Consider the following 19,688-nt stretch of genomic DNA (forward strand, 5'->3'; position numbering starts at 1 on the left):
TTATGACATTTCAATGACTGCGATACTGCAAATTACTTACATTCTGTAAAATATCTTAAGAACTTTCATATCAAAGGTAGTTTATATTGGATTATCTGAAACCCAATAGAGCCCATAGATGAGCTTCCTATAGTTCTTTTCATTAATGCTTGGAAAGCATGTGAACATGAAAAGTGCTGTTAAGTGCTATCATCTCCTTTAAATTTTCACTTATACTGTGTGCACATTGTGAAATAAACACATATGCAGCATGTCCATGTTTTGATATGTATTTTTTATTTCCCTGCAGTTTTCACTTATCAAGAACAAGTAACAGGGAAAGTTGTCTGAACTAGTGCATAAACAAACATTCTGAAACACCACTACACGTATCTAATTTACAAGAACCGTATAAAAAAAGTCACTAAAACACTACACTATGAAGGTGTCCAACACTTACAGTCAGACTTTTTCCAACCCGTTACTTGCCTTGTAGCCACAGGAAAACTCTCCAAAATTGAAAAGACAATCTTGCCACAACCCTCCCCCCTCCCAACACCTGGGATGGCTCGATATCTAGACTTCCAATAATTATTGCAATGATATAATGCAATACATACCTGGTAAAGTATCTTTTATGTGGTGTGTTACAGTTTTAAAGACAGTTAAAATATGCAGCCTTCAGATAAAATGTAATCCTCGAAAAATTTTCATATCTGCACAGTTTAAATGTGCTAGATGCATAATTTTTCCTATTCCATTTTTTCTGTGTAATTATTTTTTATAAACTGGTATTATAAATAGAAATATACATTCAAAATATATGGAAAAGTGAGTTACTACATTAAATTTGCATGTATCGATCCATCCCTTTCCCCTGCACAGTAATAGAAAATACTATTTTGCCTTGAACTTCATATTTGACAGTGAAATGCCACTAAAGTATTTACCAAAAAGTCCATCTAGTCAAATTGTGAAACAAAATGAACCAAGTGAAAACTTTACAGTTCCTTTAGAAAAAAATCACAAGAATTTCATTTCCTAGCTATGAATCTTTAACTTTTTAGACACAAAGTTGGATTTATTTTTACAAGATACAAAATGTAAACATGGCAAAATAAATAGTTAAAACAAGTGATGCAGGATCCCATTTCATGCTCATGATCCCATTAAAGAATTATTTTTTAAAATCCATTCAGTTGCAAATTCAAGTGCAAAAGCATGATGATGAATATCTACTATTCAAGTAACAGAAATAATATTGATGATACAAATAAACTATTTTACAAGGTAGTGATTTTCCCAATTTTACAAAATATACATCATATATGGATTTAACATCCGATATACTATAGTCCATTTAGGTCCACTGTTATGCTCTGTGATCCACAGAGTGTTGCCTTTTGCATTCAGCTGGAATATGAATGACTGCACACCATCAGCACAGGTCAGAGCCACATCTTTTAGGTTATGTCACTTCCATAGCTACTGTTGTCTCTGCTATTCCATTTAGGCCCAATCTTTCTGGTTCGTGGTTCTCTCTACGGTAAGGCAAAGAATAAAATAAACATGAATACTCTCTAGAACATGAAGCTACCAGTTAGTATTTACAAAAACATTGTTGTATAACTAAAACTAAACATGACTTCACAAGAACAATTCCCATTTTTACCATTTCTAGATAGGAATGAAAAAAACTTTTCTTCAGTTTAGAAATTCCATCAGTTCCTTATTTTTTTATTATAGTTATTTACTTAGGAAAGATAATCATTTAATATAGCATTTCAATAGAAGCCAATGGGAAATTACTTAGGAAATATATAACACAGGTCAAACCAAGTTGTTTTTTTTTTTTAAGGGATGAAGCATATGACACTCAGAAAGAATAATCATTAGGAACACAATATTATGGAAATTACTGTCCCCTAGAGTTTAATTATATAAGCTTAAGATCATGTACTTATTAACCTATGCAAATCAATATTTTTCTGATTAACTGTTCTTGTATTAGTGTCATAGAATGAAATATAAAATATATTGTAAATTTAAGTTAATCCTAGAATATTCTCATTTTTAATATACTTTCCCTTTGTCTATGATGCAAAAGAACACACAAATTTGGATGTGAAACCTAAACTCTGGCATGGAGTTAATCATAACAATTCCAATCTTCCAGACTGCCTAAACTATAAAACATTAACATGAGAATAACTGAAGCTTCTAACATAGACTCTGATGTATTTGACAATCTGATGTCCTTTTCTTTCTTTGACTTTCTCTCTCTTTTTCTACACTACTGTTTCTTTCTCTAACAATCCTACTAGGTTGGCATTTAAGCATCCTACTAGGCACCTCAAACAAATACCTAAGTCAGCTTTAAACAGATCTTCAGTAACTGCTGAAAATCAAGTCTGTCAATAAACACCCATTGCTTGAAGCAAATTCTTTTCCTTCCCACAGGACAGCCAGCACAAAAGGAGAATAATCACTGAAGCACACACACTACACACACACACCTTGCTATGCTGCTGATGGCACTGCTGGGAGTAACCTTTGGCACTCTGTCCATACTGGCAGCAACTGTGGCAAGTTTTAAGGCTGTTGGCGATGGTGCTGAAGTCCGTGTATTGATATGCACATTGACTGGAGAAACAACACTGACATTATTGAGGTGCACTGCATTTGTCAGGCAGGAATTGTTCATGGGAAGTGTCTGAGGACTGCTTGTGCACAATGCTGGGATTAAGTGGTTTGTAGTGGTGTGGCCAACTGTCCTTACAAGTTGTACAGCTGAAATCCCTGGGCTGGATGATAAAGCCATATTGGTGGAGTATAATGTTTTAGAGGTTCCTGGAAAAAAAGTCATTCAATTAGTATCCTGACACCAATAAAACTATATTTAGGAGTATAATAAAAATAAGTACAAACATTTGTATCTGAATTGAATCCCAAGTTAACTTTTCACATACTGGTCTCTCCAAAGGGAGCTCCTGATCACGAAGTAGAATGTATTAATCTGCTACAACTCCCAAAACACCCTCTTTCTACTGGTCTACATAAAAGGGCTTTTTGCAAAGTATCCTGCTGCCTACATCTGGCAACTGTGGAGTTAAGTATAACAGGAAAGATGGAAATGACAGTTGGGTTTCTCTAAGAATTTACAATGCATGAATATTAATAGGAATGGACAATCAGACTCATGGGTATATATAAAAACAACTGCAAAATCCTAAGGTCTGAGAGGTTGCTGAAGGATGACAGGAATAGCAAGTCTTTGAGGACTTAGGGTACTAAGAAGCAGACAAGGTTTCACAGTAATACTCTATCTAAAGAGGGGGAGTCAGAGGTAGTACGCATATGAGGAGTATGTAAGAGTGGGACGGGCAAACCTGACTTCCAATTTATTACTGTCCTGGATTATATTTCAGCTTTTTTTTTTTTTGAGACGGAGTTTCGCTCGTTACCCAGGCTGGAGTGCAATGGCGCGATCTTGGCTCACCGCAACCTCCGCCTACTGGGTTCAGGCAATTCTCCTGCCTAAGCCTCCTGAGTAGCTGGGATTACAGGCACGCGCCACCGTGCCCAGCTAATTTTTTGTATTTTTAGTAGAGACGGGGTTTCACCATGTTGACCAGGACAGTCTTTATCTCTTGACCTTGTGATTCACCCGCCTCGGCCTCCCAAAGTGCTGGGATTACAGGCGTGAGCTACCGCGCCCGGCCTATATTTCAGCTTTTTATCAGTGCATGATGATTCAATGCGGATGGTTAGCTCAACAGATTTCCTAAGATGTGAGACAACTGACAGTATGTGAAGAAACCAGAAAGGATAGAATGTTACACAGGTATGTATGCAGTGGATGAGGGAGAAAATAAGGAGTATCTCGTTTCCCCCTATCTTTCCAAACAAATCCTAAAGAGTCCTGACTGACTTCTTACACACATTTTCCCCTTGCATAGAAAAAAAAAAAACAAAAAAACTGTACTCCCAATTACTGAATTACAACTTCAAAAAAGTAAGTACCATGTGAAACCCCAGCTGTACCTGAAGGCTGGACAACACCATTTATGTTGTTGTGGCCAGTGTTCTGTTCTTTGGCTACCTCACTGCGACTTGGAACAGGTGCACTGACCACTGCAGATGCAGCAAAGTGGGCGCTGGCTGAGTCAAGTGTTTTAGACATACAGTCAGAGGTGCTTGAGCCCTGTAAAAAGAACCAAGTTAAACTCTAAATTTTAGATGTGATTTTATGAACACATTAAGGAATGAGGCAAACCCAAGAGGCTGTTGCCTTTCTAACCTTGAACAATTACAATTGTTTAGATTAAGAGATCTAGGATTCCACAGCCCATTTTCGGCGCGAAGCAGGGAAGTGACCAAAAAACTGGGAAGAAGTTATTTCTGAGAAAGAACTAGGGACTAAATAACCCAAACCTTTAACATTCTAATTTTTCCAATAAATATTAATGAATGCTTTTAAAAATGCTTGACAAGGTAGTTATGTGGGTAAAATGAAATCATAGAGATGATTAGCAGTCATTTTTGTCACAATGTATACACCTATCTTGGCCTAACCCTGAAGCAGGCCGAAAATACTTTGGGCTGATTAACTAAAAGACTAGGAAAAGCAAACAAAGGCAAGTTAAACGGCCATTCCTCCCTCATTCTGTATAAAACTGGTTACTAAATCCTATAGCCCTAGTCCCCGACCAAGTCCCAGATCCACCTGGATGCCACAAAGTGTTGGGTTCCAGGGTCAGTGAAATTTTCATGTTACTGGAGTCAGGATCTTTAAAGTCAGTGTACTGACCCATTCAGAATGGGCTGAACCACAATGGGCAGATTCTAGCCTGAGAGCTCACAAAATACAACCAAAATTGAGTAAACCTCAGTTATTAGAATTATAGATATGGTTAGAGATTATTGTTTTGGAATTATAGAGCAATAAAACTTAAGATCTAAAATGCAAGCTTTATTTTTTCAGGTGGTTCAAATTTGAAATATATTTCTTAATATTATTTTTAGTGGCTTAAAACAGAAACTGATTATCATACAGCTCTGTAGGCCAGAAGTCCACAATGAATCTTACAGGGTTAAAATCAAGGTAATGGCAGGGCTGGTTCCTTCTGGCAATTATAGTTTTATTAAGTATTTTTATTCTGATCTCTAGCATCTTTATTTAGTAGTGTCTATTAACAACTTCCCCTAGTGGCAATTTTCCTCTTCATTTTTAAAACTTTTATTCTATTTTTTTGAGAGAGAGTCTGACTCCATCACCCAGGCTGGAGTGCAGTGGTGCAATCTCAGCTCACTGAAACCTCCACCTCCTGGGTTTAAGCGATCCTCATGCCTCAGCCTCCCACGTAGCTGGGATTACAGGCATGTACCACCATGAGCAGCTTATTTTTGCATTTTTAGCACAGACAGAGTTTTGCCATGTTGCTCAGGCTGGTCTTGAACAACTGACTGCAAGTGATCCACCGTGCCTGGCTGCAATTTTCTTCTATAGGGAAATGTGATTCACAACAGCAAGGGGTTATGCTATTAAATGTATTTCACAATTCAAGTGAATTACTACCCAGCTCATGGCGCACAGCCACACGGCACTTAAACACATAGTTTAGAAAGTGGTTAGGAAAGCTGTATCTTAAAAAAAAAAATATTTGGGGGAGTGGCAGTGGAGAATGATTCTTACAACTAAATAACTAGTTCTATAAATTCTCAACAACCCTTCAAGAAAAAAATTAAAAATATCATATTTGGCTCTAGGACTCTTCTCAAAATATTAGAAGACTAGTTTATAAGCTAGCCACTTGAAATTACGTATATTAACTGAAAAGAAATTCAGGTTAGGGCCTGGCACAGTGGCTCACACCTGTAATCCCAGCACTTTGGAAGGCTGAGGATCACGACGTCAGGAGTTCAAGACCAGCCTGGCCAAGATGGTGAAACCACATCTCTACTAAAAATACAAAAATTAGCTGGGTGTGGTGGCAGGCGCCTCCCTGACTTGGGAGGCTGAGGCAGGAGAATTGCCTGAACCTGGGCAGCAGAGGTTGCAGTGAGCTGAGATTGCGCCACTGCACTCCAGCCTGGGTGACAGAGTGAGGGTTAGATCCCTCAAATCAACAGTGGCAAAACCAAGATTATCTTCTGTGAACTTGACTAAAACTGAACAAAGCTACGTAATGATGAAAGAAACAGACATAACTATGATGAAACGACAAGTTTACCTGTGCTTTTGGATGTGTCTGTTGCGAGGAATGCTGAGATTGCTGTTTCTGCTGAAGTTGGGCAAGCTGCTGCCTTTGCATCTGAACCAACTGCTGCTGATGTGTCTGAAACTGCTCTTCTGTGATACCCCCTGTTACTGGTAAAGAATATGAATTTTGGAAATGAGTACATTTTAAAGAATTTTTAATAACACAAGCAGAATACAATATAAACTTATTCCACAATTAAGATGAAAGCAATTACGAATCGCAGTATGGTTTATCAGAAAATAATCTAATGAAAATGGCAAATCTTTCAGCAAGTGTGGTGTAACACTTGTATCTATGATCTCCATCATATGCCAACAAAAGTGCCTAAATGTAGTTTTTGTTGAATAATAGAGTTCTAACATAAATATTTTACCATTTTTTCAGACTTAGTATCTTTGATACCACTCTTAATTTTTCATATGATGAGCATGTAATGAGAAAAACTTTGATTTATTCATGTAAATAATAATAATAATAATAATGATTAAGTTATAGCCCTAATAAGAAAGCAGGACCATCTCCAAGACTGTAAATGATTTTTACTGCTGGTTTCATATAACACTGAGGTGAAAATACTTTATTCTCTGATTACAAATCAGAGTAAGGAACAACATTCATCTAACATAACCATAAACCACAGTTTCAGCCAATAGATTCAATGCCTAAAATAAATCCATCCATAAAATTATGGGCTAGAAATCAGACAAGTATTCAGAAAACTGAAGATACTATATATCCTCAGATATAATAAATTCTATTTTGACCAACTGTGTTAAAAGTGTGTTTCAAATGAAAACAAGACATCTACAACTTCTGTTGAACAGATCAGCTAAGTTACAAAAAACATTTTTCTCAAAGAAATGTAAACAAAATTTCATTAATTGATATTTAAGTAAATCACTGATAAACTGATTTAGAAAACACAAAACCATTTCCATGGAAGTCAGTACATTAATATTAAGAGTCAAGAAAAATTAAATGACATGAGAATACATGTACTTCAGAGTAATTTTGCTCTATTTTCTTGATTGCTTGCCCTCTTTTCTCCCAATTATTTCAATCAACAAATATTTGCTATCTACTATAATGCAGAATGTTGCACTGAGTTATAGTGAATATAGAGGAAAACAAATGAATAAGAGGATGTCTGGTACAAAGTCTTGGAACGTAGTTGGGAAAAAATGACAGACACAGGAAATATCAATTAATGAATCAACCTTTACATGCAACTGAGTGACCTAACCAATATCACCCTAAAGGAGTTTAGATTGGCAACTACAGCCTCAATCTAGCTTACTTAACTCTCCCAAGTTTTCTGTTGAGTAGAATCACAAATGAATAATTAAAAAAATTTTTTTATGGTAAACTAGACATATAACTAGTCTATTTTCTATGAAAAAGGAGTTACGCCCCAGAGATGAACAAAGCTTTAGATATACTCTCACTTCTGTTCCACAATATTATCATTAGAATTTATATTGGACAGTAAGGGGAAAACAGTTCTTAGATAGCAATTTTGTTTTTAAAAGATTCAACACCTTGGGGCTATTACAGTGTTCACTCTAAACTTTTAATATTACCTTTATTTTTGAAGTACATATTAGTTATCTTACTGAATTACCAACAAAATCAAATGTCTTTCTTTGCACATGTTAAATTCACTGAAAGTGCTCTATTTTTAAATGAAAAAAATTTTTTAAATTCTAAATTTACAATCTTCAAACTCAAATGAAAATGTGAAGTATTCATGAATTTCCAGCTGTTTGAAAACCTTGGTGAAAGAGATGAAAAATAGTTTATTACATACAAAGACAGAAAGAAAAATCTTAAATTAAACCCAAATAAATGTGTTTAAGTCCTATGTGTACAGTATATCAATTCAAAAGAAATGGACTTGGAATCTGGTATTATTACAACAGTCCTTAAGCCCAGTGTCAAGTGTGTCCAGAGTTAAGCTGTACATTCTGATGAAAAGGTAAGAGGCACAGTGATTAACATTAAGTGAGGAATAAACCAAATAGCACATATACTTTCAGTGACTATTTCAAAATTGAGAAATGAGAATGAGAATTTTTTCTTTTCTAAAATCTTTTAAGTCAGTTGATAAAATCTTACTAATTCAGAATAAAGTATATATCTAAATTTGTAGAAAGAACAAATTCCTGTTTTTTGGAGACAGAGTTTTGCTCTATTGCCAAGGCTGGACTGCAGTGGTGCAATCATAGCTCACTGCAGCCTTGAACTCCTGGGTTCAAGCAATCCTCCTGCCCCAGCCTCCTGAGTAGAGAGTTGTTGGAACTATAGGTGCATGCCATCACACCTGACTAATTTTTAAAATTTTTGTATACCCAGGGTCTCATTATGTCGCCTAGGCTGGCATCCAATTCATGGCCTCAGTCTCCCAGAAGTGCTGGAATTATAGGCACGAGCCACTGTGCCCAGCCCAAATTGCTACTTTTTAACAACAAAAAAAGTATTTTTGGGTTGGTAGGCCATAGGTAACAAAATATTGCCAACTAGCTGTGTTCTACTTGCTTTTATGAACACATGATCATTTGTGTACATATTAAAAAGGGATACAGATAAACCTAGCTGTTATTTTGGACATCTGTATTTACTGTTCTGTCTTCTTGAGACCATTAATTTGCTCAGGAATCTTATTATTTTCTCCTCAGAAAACTCAGAAAATCCCAACCTAGTCTCAATCCAAGTTATTCAGATTAATGGTCAGTGTTTCTTAACCTTTGTAAACCTAGGTGGACTCTGATATTAAAATTCTCATTTATGATCCCATTTCTGGTTGAGAATCACTGACACAAACTTAATTCTATAACATGAATATGCCTTAAAAAATTACATTCAATTTTTTTCTTTCCCCTCTCACCTCAGTCTCAGTATGTTATAGCCATTCTTGGCATCTAGCTCTTTCTTTATTATTAAGTAAGGTATTTTGTGCTTGAAACAAGCTGATTTTCCTCATTCAGAGTTTTCTAGAGCACTCTTTATTATTACTTCAAGCCTTTAGACATAAATAGCCAATAGTAATGACACAAAATTGGAACACATACAAAACGTCCTTTCTAACTCATTATTTTGGGGTGAAGGAAAAGTGGTATGAAATGCATGCTTTCAACAGGATGGACACAATACTGAATTGCAATTCTCAGGGTTTTCAGGGTTGACTTACTAGCAGGTAAAGGGAAGGGAGCAGTATAGATTTGATTGAAAGTGCTTTCTCTACTATTTTTTCTTTCATAAGTTACTGAAATACATCCATTAAGAGATTTCTTACATTGCTTTGGATTACTAAAACAAACACATTAAAGTACATCAGGAAGAGGTAATAGTTATAGAGTGAACAAATCTGTTTCAGAATGAGATACAGGATAGGAACCCAGCTTTTGGTGAGGTGATGTTGGCACAAAGGGCAAGTGGGAATGTACAAAAAAGAAACCAAGATTCTCTGCTTCTCTTGCTTAGGGCCAAGTCAAGTTCTTTTCACTGTTGATCTTACGTTGCAAGCTTAAAAGTGAAGTTCATGCTAGTCATAAATCTATCCCACCACATGCCCACAAGTCTTATCAATTTAATAGTAACCATAAATCTGATTGTTTTATAAAGGTAGGAGTACTTCACTACTCCAGATTGATGGGAAGTATTCCTTTCCCTAAGTAAAATGTTTGCAAAACTTCCTGGGTAACACATTCTATATAACACATTTGGTATACTTATTACATGAGTTTCCCTTCTATATAACCATATGTCATTCAGGACATTAGTAACATACTTGGATTTCTAGATATGTTGTATATAGAATGGTCTGTTTTTCACGAAAGCCCCTCACCTTTCTGGCTATCTTCTACAAATCTGACTCAGTATCTATCTTGTAATTACCAGTCTACTTTTATCCCTCAGATAAATCCATATACCTTTTCTTAGGTATCTGTCACCATCCTTGGAAAGCAGACTTTTCAAAGGTCCCAGCCATCCCTTGCCTTTTAGGTGTGGTTCCTGTATGGTGCTCTGCCTAGGGTGACTTCTTAGTGATCAACTAAAATCATACTCTGGGTACCTCCACAGATTTTACCCTAATATAATGATTAGAAAGCTTTAGGTCAGGGCTTAAGCTTGTGCCCAGAGGTATTCTTGAGGATATGGGAAATCTTTGTTAACTTTGTATTGTTTTTGTTGACAAACTAAAAAGAACAATCTAAAGAGAAATACACTCTGGATCTTCTGGATGATCATCCCACAAAAGAATAGGAATACAGGATTTTTGTGCTTGTGCCTTTGTTTTTACATCATCTCTTAACTTCGAATGCAGTGTTTCTCAAATTCGAAGATTTTTCTAAGATTTATTCTTGGGAAGCCAAGAATTTTTCAAATACTAGCCTAGACCAAATTTTCATAGCTTAATGAGGAATACCTAATTTGGTAGTAAAGCTTATTTAAAAGTCAAAAAGAACACATTATCTAGTATTTCTTCATCTACCAGGTCAGTCTTTGTTATAAGAGTGTGTGTTTTTAAAAAATTTTTTAAGAGACAGGATCTTCAGCTGGGTGTGGTAGCTCAGGCCTGTAATCCCAGCACTTTGGGAGGCTGAAGTGGGTGGATCACCTGAGGTCAGGTGTTCAAGACCAGCCTGAGCAACACGGTGAAACCCTGTCTCTACTACAAATACAAAATTAGCTGGGCATGGTGGCATGTGCCTATCCTCCCAGCTACCCGGGAGGCTGAGGCACGAGAATTGCTTGAACCTGAGAGGTGGAGACTGCATGAACTGGAATCATGACATTGTACTCCAGTGTGGGTGACAGAACAAGACTCTGCCTCAAAAAAAAAACCAAAAAAACAAAAAAGACAGGGTCTTGCTATGTTGCCCAGGCTGGTCTTGAACTCCTGGCCTCAAGCTATCCTCCCACTTTGTCCTCCCAAGGCGCTGGGATTATAGATGTGAGCTACAATAGCCAGTGTTAGAGTTTTAGTACATGCTTTCAAAGAGATGCTGGCTATATGCAATTTTTGTTTGTTTTAAAGGACAGATCTGGGGCACAATTAGAGGGTAGAGAGAGGGAGGATCTCATTTCAAATCTGGGTTACAGTGGGAAGTAAGATAAAAGTTCATATAAACCAATAGAACTCTGCAGACAAACATATCCAGGAGGGTTGACATTTCCTTTCCAGGACTATATACATCTTATAAAGGTAACTCTTACACTGAAAGGCAAAATAACCAATAACCTGAGTTTTTGACGGTGGGGAGTGGAAAGGTGAGGGGGGTTGGGGAATGAAGAACAAACAGATGTGAGGATAATGAAAAAAGACTAACGATCCATTTAAACTTCTAAAACCCAAGCCAAATATTTACAATTGAAACTTCATTATTTCCTTTCATAGTCAAACAAATATTTTAATCCTTTGGGTCTGAATCCATTTCTCACCTCTGGAAGCAACCCTAACTCTTAGCTAGATGTTAAATCACAGTATTACCAATCTTAAAACTATCGTGGTTGCAAACGCTTATGACAATTTAAGAATGAATGGGAAGAGAAACTGAAGAAATTAAAAATCAGGATTTTTTCTTGAAAAATTGTACAAACAATGATTTTAGAAACTGTTAATATTAAGATATTTAAAGCTGATCAAAAAGGCTGCTGGTATCTATTCTGTATAGTAAGACAGGTAAGAAAAGAAAAAAGTATTATGTTAATTTGCAACCATGCATTAGTGAAAACTAAAACTAAATGTAAATTAATCTGTCCCTTCAAATCTGAAAAAGCAAAGCACTTTTAGATATGAAATATATTTTCTTGAGTTCTGGATTTAAGAACATCATCTCAAAGAATAGTTAAATAATACTGCAGTTTCAAAGTATTATCCTGTTTGTATGAAGAAGGTAGTATCTGCATGGGCTGCTAAGTTCCTTGAAGGTAAGGATTATTGTCTGGTAAAAGTTTGCAACTTTTAAACATTTAACACAGTGTTTTGCATTAGATCCTAAATAATGATGTATAAATTAATTTCTCTTGGTTATTCAATTGTTATGTTCACCAAAATCAATTCTTTATCCTGCTTTCATTCTTTGAAGTGTTTTTCAATTAAGATAATATTATTTTTATTTAAAATATTTTTATTTTACTTAAAAGTTAACAAAATATCTCTGCTTTAAAATGAAGTCTTTAGTTTTAGTTTTAACACCTAGTATACACTTTTTAATTTCTTTTATGTATATAAAAAAGTGTGTGTATATATATAGATATATATAGTGTGTGTGTATATATATACATACACACAATTTATTTTTTATATAAAATATATACTTGAAAAGTATGTAAGTACACACACATACACACACACACACACGCACACACAAAGTCAGGGTCTCACTTTGTAACCCAGGCTGGAGTGCAGTGGCAGGATCTTGGCTCACTGTGCTGGGCTCAAGGGATCCTCCCCACTCAGCTGGGACCACAGGCACGTGCCACCACGTCTGGCTAATTTTTGTATTTTTAGTAGAGACCAGGTTTCATCATGTTGCCCAGGCTGGTCTCGAACTCCTGGCCTCAAGTGTTCCACCTGCCTTAGCCTCCCAAAATGCTGGAATTACAGGTGTGAACCACTGCACCCCAGCCTAGAATATATTTTGGACACATGGGTTATGACTTGGAAAACATTAATCAGGGTCATTAACAACATAAGAGAAAATTACTTGCCACTAGCTCTCAATTCCACATAAGATACAGCCCTCTTTTTGATTTTTGTTTAAGAACTAAGGAACTTGTGATATAAACAAATTACATTATGTTTCTATTTCTGATTAAACTCTTCATTTGCTGGGATTTCCCAGCTGTGAAATGGACAATTCAGTAGTAACAATCTGTTTAGTTTCAGTGTTACTCTCTGCCAGGTCAAAATATGTGTTAGTCTTGTTACTTTATTTTTTCTCCTTACTCTAAAAAATAAATGTGCTCTTATGACCAAGCCCACTAAGAACAAGCAGAAGGAAAAAGTGTTCAAGACACATAGATTAAAAAAACCAAACACATGAGGATCCCATTCTTTTATATATATCCATCAAAAGTAAAAATATAGCTTTCTAAAATTCCCTCATCCTTCTATTTAGGTAGATGGGGAAATTCCTATCCGTATTCACAGAACTGTAACTGAATTCACTTAAAATTATCTAACCAGAACTAAGAAATCTATATAATGAATATAACTGATGCAAATCATTAAATTATCACAGTTTTCAATTATTTTAAAAAATGCTATTAAAAAACTTTTTCATTATGTATTTATGTTGCCATGCCTATTATTTAAAAAAAAAAGACACCTGCTGAAAACCAAAACCCTTGTGGTCCCAGTGACTAGAGGGGTCACAGTCAGTTGGAAAGAAGGAGTTGAAACAAAATCTTTTACTTTAGGAATAAATAATTAAATAAGACAGATCTGACTTCAAAACACTGAATTCTAATGTACTTTAGTTGTGGCTTAAGCCTTATAATTTTTTACGGGAAGAAAGAAATGGACTATGTTGAGAGTATTAAAAAACTTCAGATAGGAAAAAAACACACACCAAAAATGTTTTTTTTTTCTAATGGTAAGGGAAAGATAAAAATACAAAAAATATCTTGTTGTCTATGATGGTAACATTGTTTATCTGTGATTTAAATTCTCTGAGAAATACATGTAGGCCTAAAATAACAGTTTAAATGTTTATTTTATGTCATATAGTAGTGTCATAGGATCACAGAGGTAATTATAATGGAATTATTTAAGTCATATGAAGTTATATTTTGGATCAATACATATGGTTTTTGATGCTATAACAATACATACACAACATATATACACTTTCTGGAAAAATAGTCAAGGTAAATCTAGAGTTTATCTGGAACGTAGAATAGAAAGCTGCAAATATCTGACAATGTTCAAGTTGAGAAGGAAGATATTAAAATCATTTTTTTATGTGGTATACATCAGCAGAGAAGACAATCAGCCTACGATCAAATGTAATTATAAATCCCTCGATATGATATGTTTTAAACTCCCTCTTTGGCAAAAATTATTTTGAGAATGTTTGGTACAGAAATTCCCATTTAGTTAAGTAAATCGAACTTTGTCTTAGAGCTGGCTGAAAAAATAGTTACTATTTATCAACTTTCTACTATCTTCAGATTTCTAATAATTCTGTGGCCTCAAATTGTATTAGGTATTTATTCATTTTAGTTTCAAGCACTCATTCAACTTCACAGACTTATGAACTTTATATAATGGGATGCCATTTTCCTTACTTAAGTTTGTTTAGGGGAAAATTAACCGACCCATTGGAATAAATGATATGCCAACTTCCAGTCATTCAAACAAATCCAATTTTCCATTATAACCTTTAAACAAATCAATGTACAAGTCAAGTTGGAAAACAGGCAGTTCAGTCGCTAAAAAAAACTGAACATTACTGAGATCAAATTTCAAGTTAAAGTGATTTATGATCACTTTAAAGAAGTTTAATATAATTTCACATCCTAAAATGCATCATACAGGAAATAATTTAGAAATACATACAGAAAGAAATGGTATCAACAGTGTAAGTCAAGCCCTATCTATTTTAGTCTTGGGATACAATGCATATATGCAATGTATACACTATAAAGATATTTATAAATTATACCTATTTCCATACATGTGATAAAGAGGCCACAGAAGAAAACAAACCAAAATTGTACCTTAGATTCTCTAGGTATTTATATATTTAAAATGTATGTATCATAAAAATATAAAATTAATTTGAATATATCTCTTAAAAATGAAAAACCTTCCTGATCTAACTAGAGGTAAGCTATCAGACAAAAATTACTACTTACAGGGGCTAGGCACGGTGGCTCAGGCCTGTAATCTTAGCACTTTGGAAGGCTGAGGCAGGTGGATCACCTGAGGTCAGGTTCAAGACCAGCCTGGCCAACATGGCGAAACTCTGTCTCTACTAAAAATACAAAAATTAGCTCGGGTGTGGTGGTGCGCACTTATAGTCCCAGCTATTGGTGAGGCTGAGGCAGGAGAATCGCTTGAACCCAGGAGGTGGAAGTTGCAGTGAGCTGAGATCATGCCACTATACTCCAGACTGGGCGACAGAGTGAGACCCCATCTTAAAAAAAAAATTATTCATAGAGTCTTCTAAAAATCATTTTCAGAAAGTGTTTTCAAAGGTACTCTCAAGAAGCAATAGTTACATTTAATCAAAGTTCAACACACCAAAATGAAAACTACCTTTAACATAAGCACCAGATAGTACTATGCTGTGATGATCTAGTGGCAGCTTATAAGCAGGGTGCCCATAGGGAAACACTGTATGCATTCTGCCTACATTGATCATACCAGGCACACACTCAAAATAGATGTCACTGGTTTTACAGCACTGGTTAGGGCAATTTGGTTAAAATGTGAGGCACAACAGTACAATTTGGTTTCTAGGTTGGAAAAAAAAATGTAGTAAAGATAAAATTCCTTTCCTAAGTGGGAAAATAAATCTTCAAATTTTACCCTGAGAATTTATTTAGTAGATAATAAAATTAAGTGGAAAAGAATAGCAGGATATACTTTTAACACAGCAACAGCTTACCTGATATGCCATTCTTGCTGGTGTTCAATAAAGCTAGAGATGCCGCAGAAACTCTTTTATTGTTCACAGTCTGCCCTGGTTTTCTTGAGGTACACTCTTCACTATCACTGTCCTGTAAATTTAGTAGCCTTGGCTGGAAACACTGTAGTCGACATGATCTGATATTGCTTAATATTTCAGAAAGGGACAGTCTATTTTCACAATGTTTACTAGAAGCATTGGTCCGAGAGAAATTAGAAGAAAAGTCTGTAGTTTGGGAAGAGCTTGAAAAACTATTCAGCATTTCAGGGTCTATCTGTTTCAGGACTGGGTCATGTTCTGTGGATATTCGGTCCATTATGACCCTGAAAAGCAAAATAAAACCAAATATTAACTGACAGAGCTTAACATTTTCTCTTGGTCTTCTGTTCCATATCGTAAACAAAAACCAGGTGAAAACAAATACTTCACCTTCCACCCCTGCCAATTCGCCTCCTTGCAAATCCTATACATCTTCTCGGGACTGTAAGTGTTGTAAGGCAATGCCTATACCTCAACTTATCCAAATCTGCCAATTCTGAATTTTCACATGAATGGTTAGCTTGGTCCAAACGAGGCTGCAAATAAAGAAAGAAAGAAAAACCCATGGAATAAATCTGAAATGAAGACAGGTTAGATCATGATAAAAATGAAGCAACTGCAACATTAGCGGAACAATTAAAATTTCGACATGAAACTATTAATCAGGTTAAATTTTATAAAACCGAATCAAAAGTTCACTAACCAAGATTACCCAAGATTACCCAAACTGAATTTAGTTTATAAATTCATTTAGGGTCAATTATGCTTAAAAAGGAATATATCTTTAAAATAATACAGCTTTTAACATTTGCGTACAAAGTAGAAATGGTGAAATTACAGAGTAATTTTTAGGTTTTCTACTGAGAACCAGAAAGAATATTTTTTGGACTAAAAATCGCACTTCAAACACTTATGGGGTCAAACTGAAGCTTCCTCTTCATTTTTAAGAAACATACAACCAAGTGGAACACAGTGGCTCATGCCTGTAATCCTAGCACTTTAGGAGGCCAAGACAAGAGGATTACTAGAGATCAGGAGTTCAAGATCAGCCTGGGCAATGTAGCAGGACCCTGTCTCTACAGAAAAATACATAAATTAACAGCATGTGGTTGTGTGTGCCTGTAATCCCAGGAGGCTGAGGTGGGAGGACTGCTTGAACCTATGAGTTTAAAGTTACAGTGAACTGTATGACTGCACCACTGTACTCCAACTTGAGTGACAGAGCAAGACTCTTTCTCATAAATACATACATACATACACACACATATACATACAAACAGCCTGTTCCCTGCCTTCCCATTCCCTCCATCATTCTGTCATGCTATGTCTGTCCCTTTTCTTAAGAATTTTCCTTTCTCTCATCAGCATAACCAGTAGACAAATCACCTCTTCTAAATTTACACACCCTAAAAAAGTTGTCAGTGTATGTTTACCATCATGTTATAAGATATATGATCTCTACAAGCCATATAAGAAAGCCAAAGCCATCCTTACAAGGCTACATTACACTTCATCTAAGAACCTTGGAGAGTGATATAATTTGACTTCATAGCATAAAGCAACTTCTATGTGTGTTAAAACAGCTTATAAATAGCCCAAAAAAGCCACCACCACAATTTTTAGACAAAACATCGCCATTAGGAAAGTTCAAAAATTATTACTTTGTTTGATACTTATTGGTATGTATGCACAAGATGGGCTTACATAACAATAAATTTCAGTAATCACCTAGCAGCCATCAAAGGTTCTAGACTCAACTTACAAATTCTGGGTTTTCCTAATTCTAGTAATGACATACCAAGTAATTTTCACAACTGCTGAAGTTATAATTAGAGCCCAAAATGAAACTAAATTTCTAAAATGTGAGGAATTATCAATTTCTAAGAGGATTTCAATACCCTTTGAAAGGACTCAGTACCTTTTAAGCATCTTTTACCAGTATCCACATAAAGGATGTTAAATAAAAAGTACTGATGCACTTCCCATTTTTAGATCAAGACTAAGTCATCTTGACATGGGTTACCTGTTAATTCCAGTTCACAAAAACACCACACACACAAAAAAGTTCTTACAGCATAATATTGGCATCCTGCCCGCCTTCTGAAAGCACAGGGACCATCAGGATCATTTTCTTCTTCTGGTTCTGATACTGGGGACAATACCTAGACAAAAAAGGCATTCCATTTATGAGTTATCAAAAGATCAATGTTTGTAATGCTGTAAAATTTAAATCTGATCACAAACAGTAAATCACTTCTATATTATATATAGTAGGTGCTGAATTCCCCAAAACATTCAATGACTAGTAAAAATGTTCTATGGCTAAAAATCCTTATTTTTAATGGATTAGTTCTTAGAGGTTAACTGTACCTGGCATTGCTTGATTGCTTCTAAACATGAAATGCTACTGACTTAGAATTAATATAGTTTGTATACATCCCACTATATTTTATAAATAATGTAATAATGTATGTGGCTATAAATATTTAATGATGACAGTTATATTTCACCTATAGGTAAGTTTATTTTTATTCAATAACTTTATCTCTCTGTAATAAAGCCAAAAACTAGGATGTAAAAACAGCTTATAAATAGCCCAAAGAAACCACCACAACAAAAAAACCAAAGTCATAAAGGTCAGATTTTACTCAAAGAAAAGTCTTTTATCTCCCCACTCATTTCCTAAAAATTATTTTGTAAACTTAATAGACCAGAAGCAGAAAATCAGAAGAGAAAAGAAAACTTGCTAAGGTAAGTAGATTGGTTACAAAGATGTGATAAGCCAACTACCCTAAAGAAAAAGAATAAAGACTTTCAGAAAGCTGTCACATTATTAGAAAGCACTGTGCCCAGACCATGTCATATCAGGCCAAATATCCCTATGTAATTGAGTGGACCTCTAGGGCAGTCGCACTGACCCATTAGAGGGCACTTTATTATAAATGTCATAAAAACAAATTAAATAATATACAGATATACCAATGGCAGGGAAATAATATGTTTTAGATAAATTTCCACTCATAACGGTTAAAATTTTTAAAAAAGTTTTGGTATTTAAATTTCAGTTGTCTTGCACTTTTGCTTTGTAGTACATCTCTTTCTGACAAACGCTGGCTCAACCACATTTACTCGCAAATTCCTGAACCTCACAAATCCCTCTCTTCCTATTTTGAGAGGAAAAATGTTTTCTCCATATTATTTCCAAACTGTGGTAATTACCACTGAGCAGGGTCATCCAGGGGAGAAAGGTATTTGTTTGAGGTTCCAATATACCTCCACCAACCCTAGGGGGAGACACAGAAACAGTGAGCTGGGGCTGACTCTTCTTCATGGGGAATGAAGCCCAAACCTGAAATTTGAAAGGAAATCCCAAATGTGAATTTTCCACTTTGGTTCCTTTGCAAATCATGTCCCTAATTCTAAGATATACACGGAAGTGTCACAAAGTCTCAGAAATTCTGTGTATAAAATCTATCACCTTTTTCTCCTACCATTCCCTAGGGATAGATTCCAGAGGACAAACGAAGGCTGAGTCATAGGAAGACAAAGCTAATGTTAGGAAAATCAGAAGCATGATCAAGAGGCAGGGTTTTAGTTCTATGCAGCTGCAATTTGACAGCATAAGTCTGGTTAAAATGTGTGTTCTCTTAAGGCCCTATTCCCTTGTTCATGTTTATTAGACAGAGAAAAAGTATGATTATTTTAATGATCTTGTCAGCAATAAAATTCTGATTTTATAAGAGTTACACTCTGAATAGGGGCCTCA

The 19,688-nt window shown here is 35.4% G+C and overlaps 1 protein-coding gene across 4 annotated transcripts in view; it reads right to left on the bottom strand.

Moving 5' to 3' along the window:
• Positions 1–257: 257 nt before the first annotated feature.
• EPC2 (enhancer of polycomb 2) overlaps positions 258–19,688 on the bottom strand; it is a 130,095-nt gene continuing 110,664 nt past the window's right edge. For 2 of the 4 annotated variants that reach the window (XM_078327819.1, XM_008998919.5), the window contains 7 exons: positions 17,995–18,084; positions 16,313–16,458; positions 15,863–16,206; positions 6,213–6,343; positions 4,024–4,183; positions 2,496–2,829; positions 258–1,520 (listed from right to left, as the gene is read on the bottom strand). In XM_078327819.1, the coding sequence (XP_078183945.1) occupies positions 1,448–1,520; positions 2,496–2,829; positions 4,024–4,183; positions 6,213–6,343; positions 15,863–16,206; positions 16,313–16,458; positions 17,995–18,084 (1,278 nt within the window). In that variant the 3' untranslated portion in view covers positions 258–1,447. Of the gene's footprint in view, positions 1,521–2,495; positions 2,830–4,023; positions 4,184–6,212; positions 6,350–15,862; positions 16,207–16,312; positions 16,459–17,994; positions 18,085–19,688 lie in introns of all 4 variants that reach the window. The other 2 variants (XM_008998920.5, XM_002749455.6) reach the window with 1 other exon arrangement.

This window comes from Callithrix jacchus, chromosome 6, assembly GCF_049354715.1.
Source record: "Callithrix jacchus isolate 240 chromosome 6, calJac240_pri, whole genome shotgun sequence".
Taxonomy (NCBI): domain Eukaryota; kingdom Metazoa; phylum Chordata; class Mammalia; order Primates; family Cebidae; genus Callithrix; species Callithrix jacchus.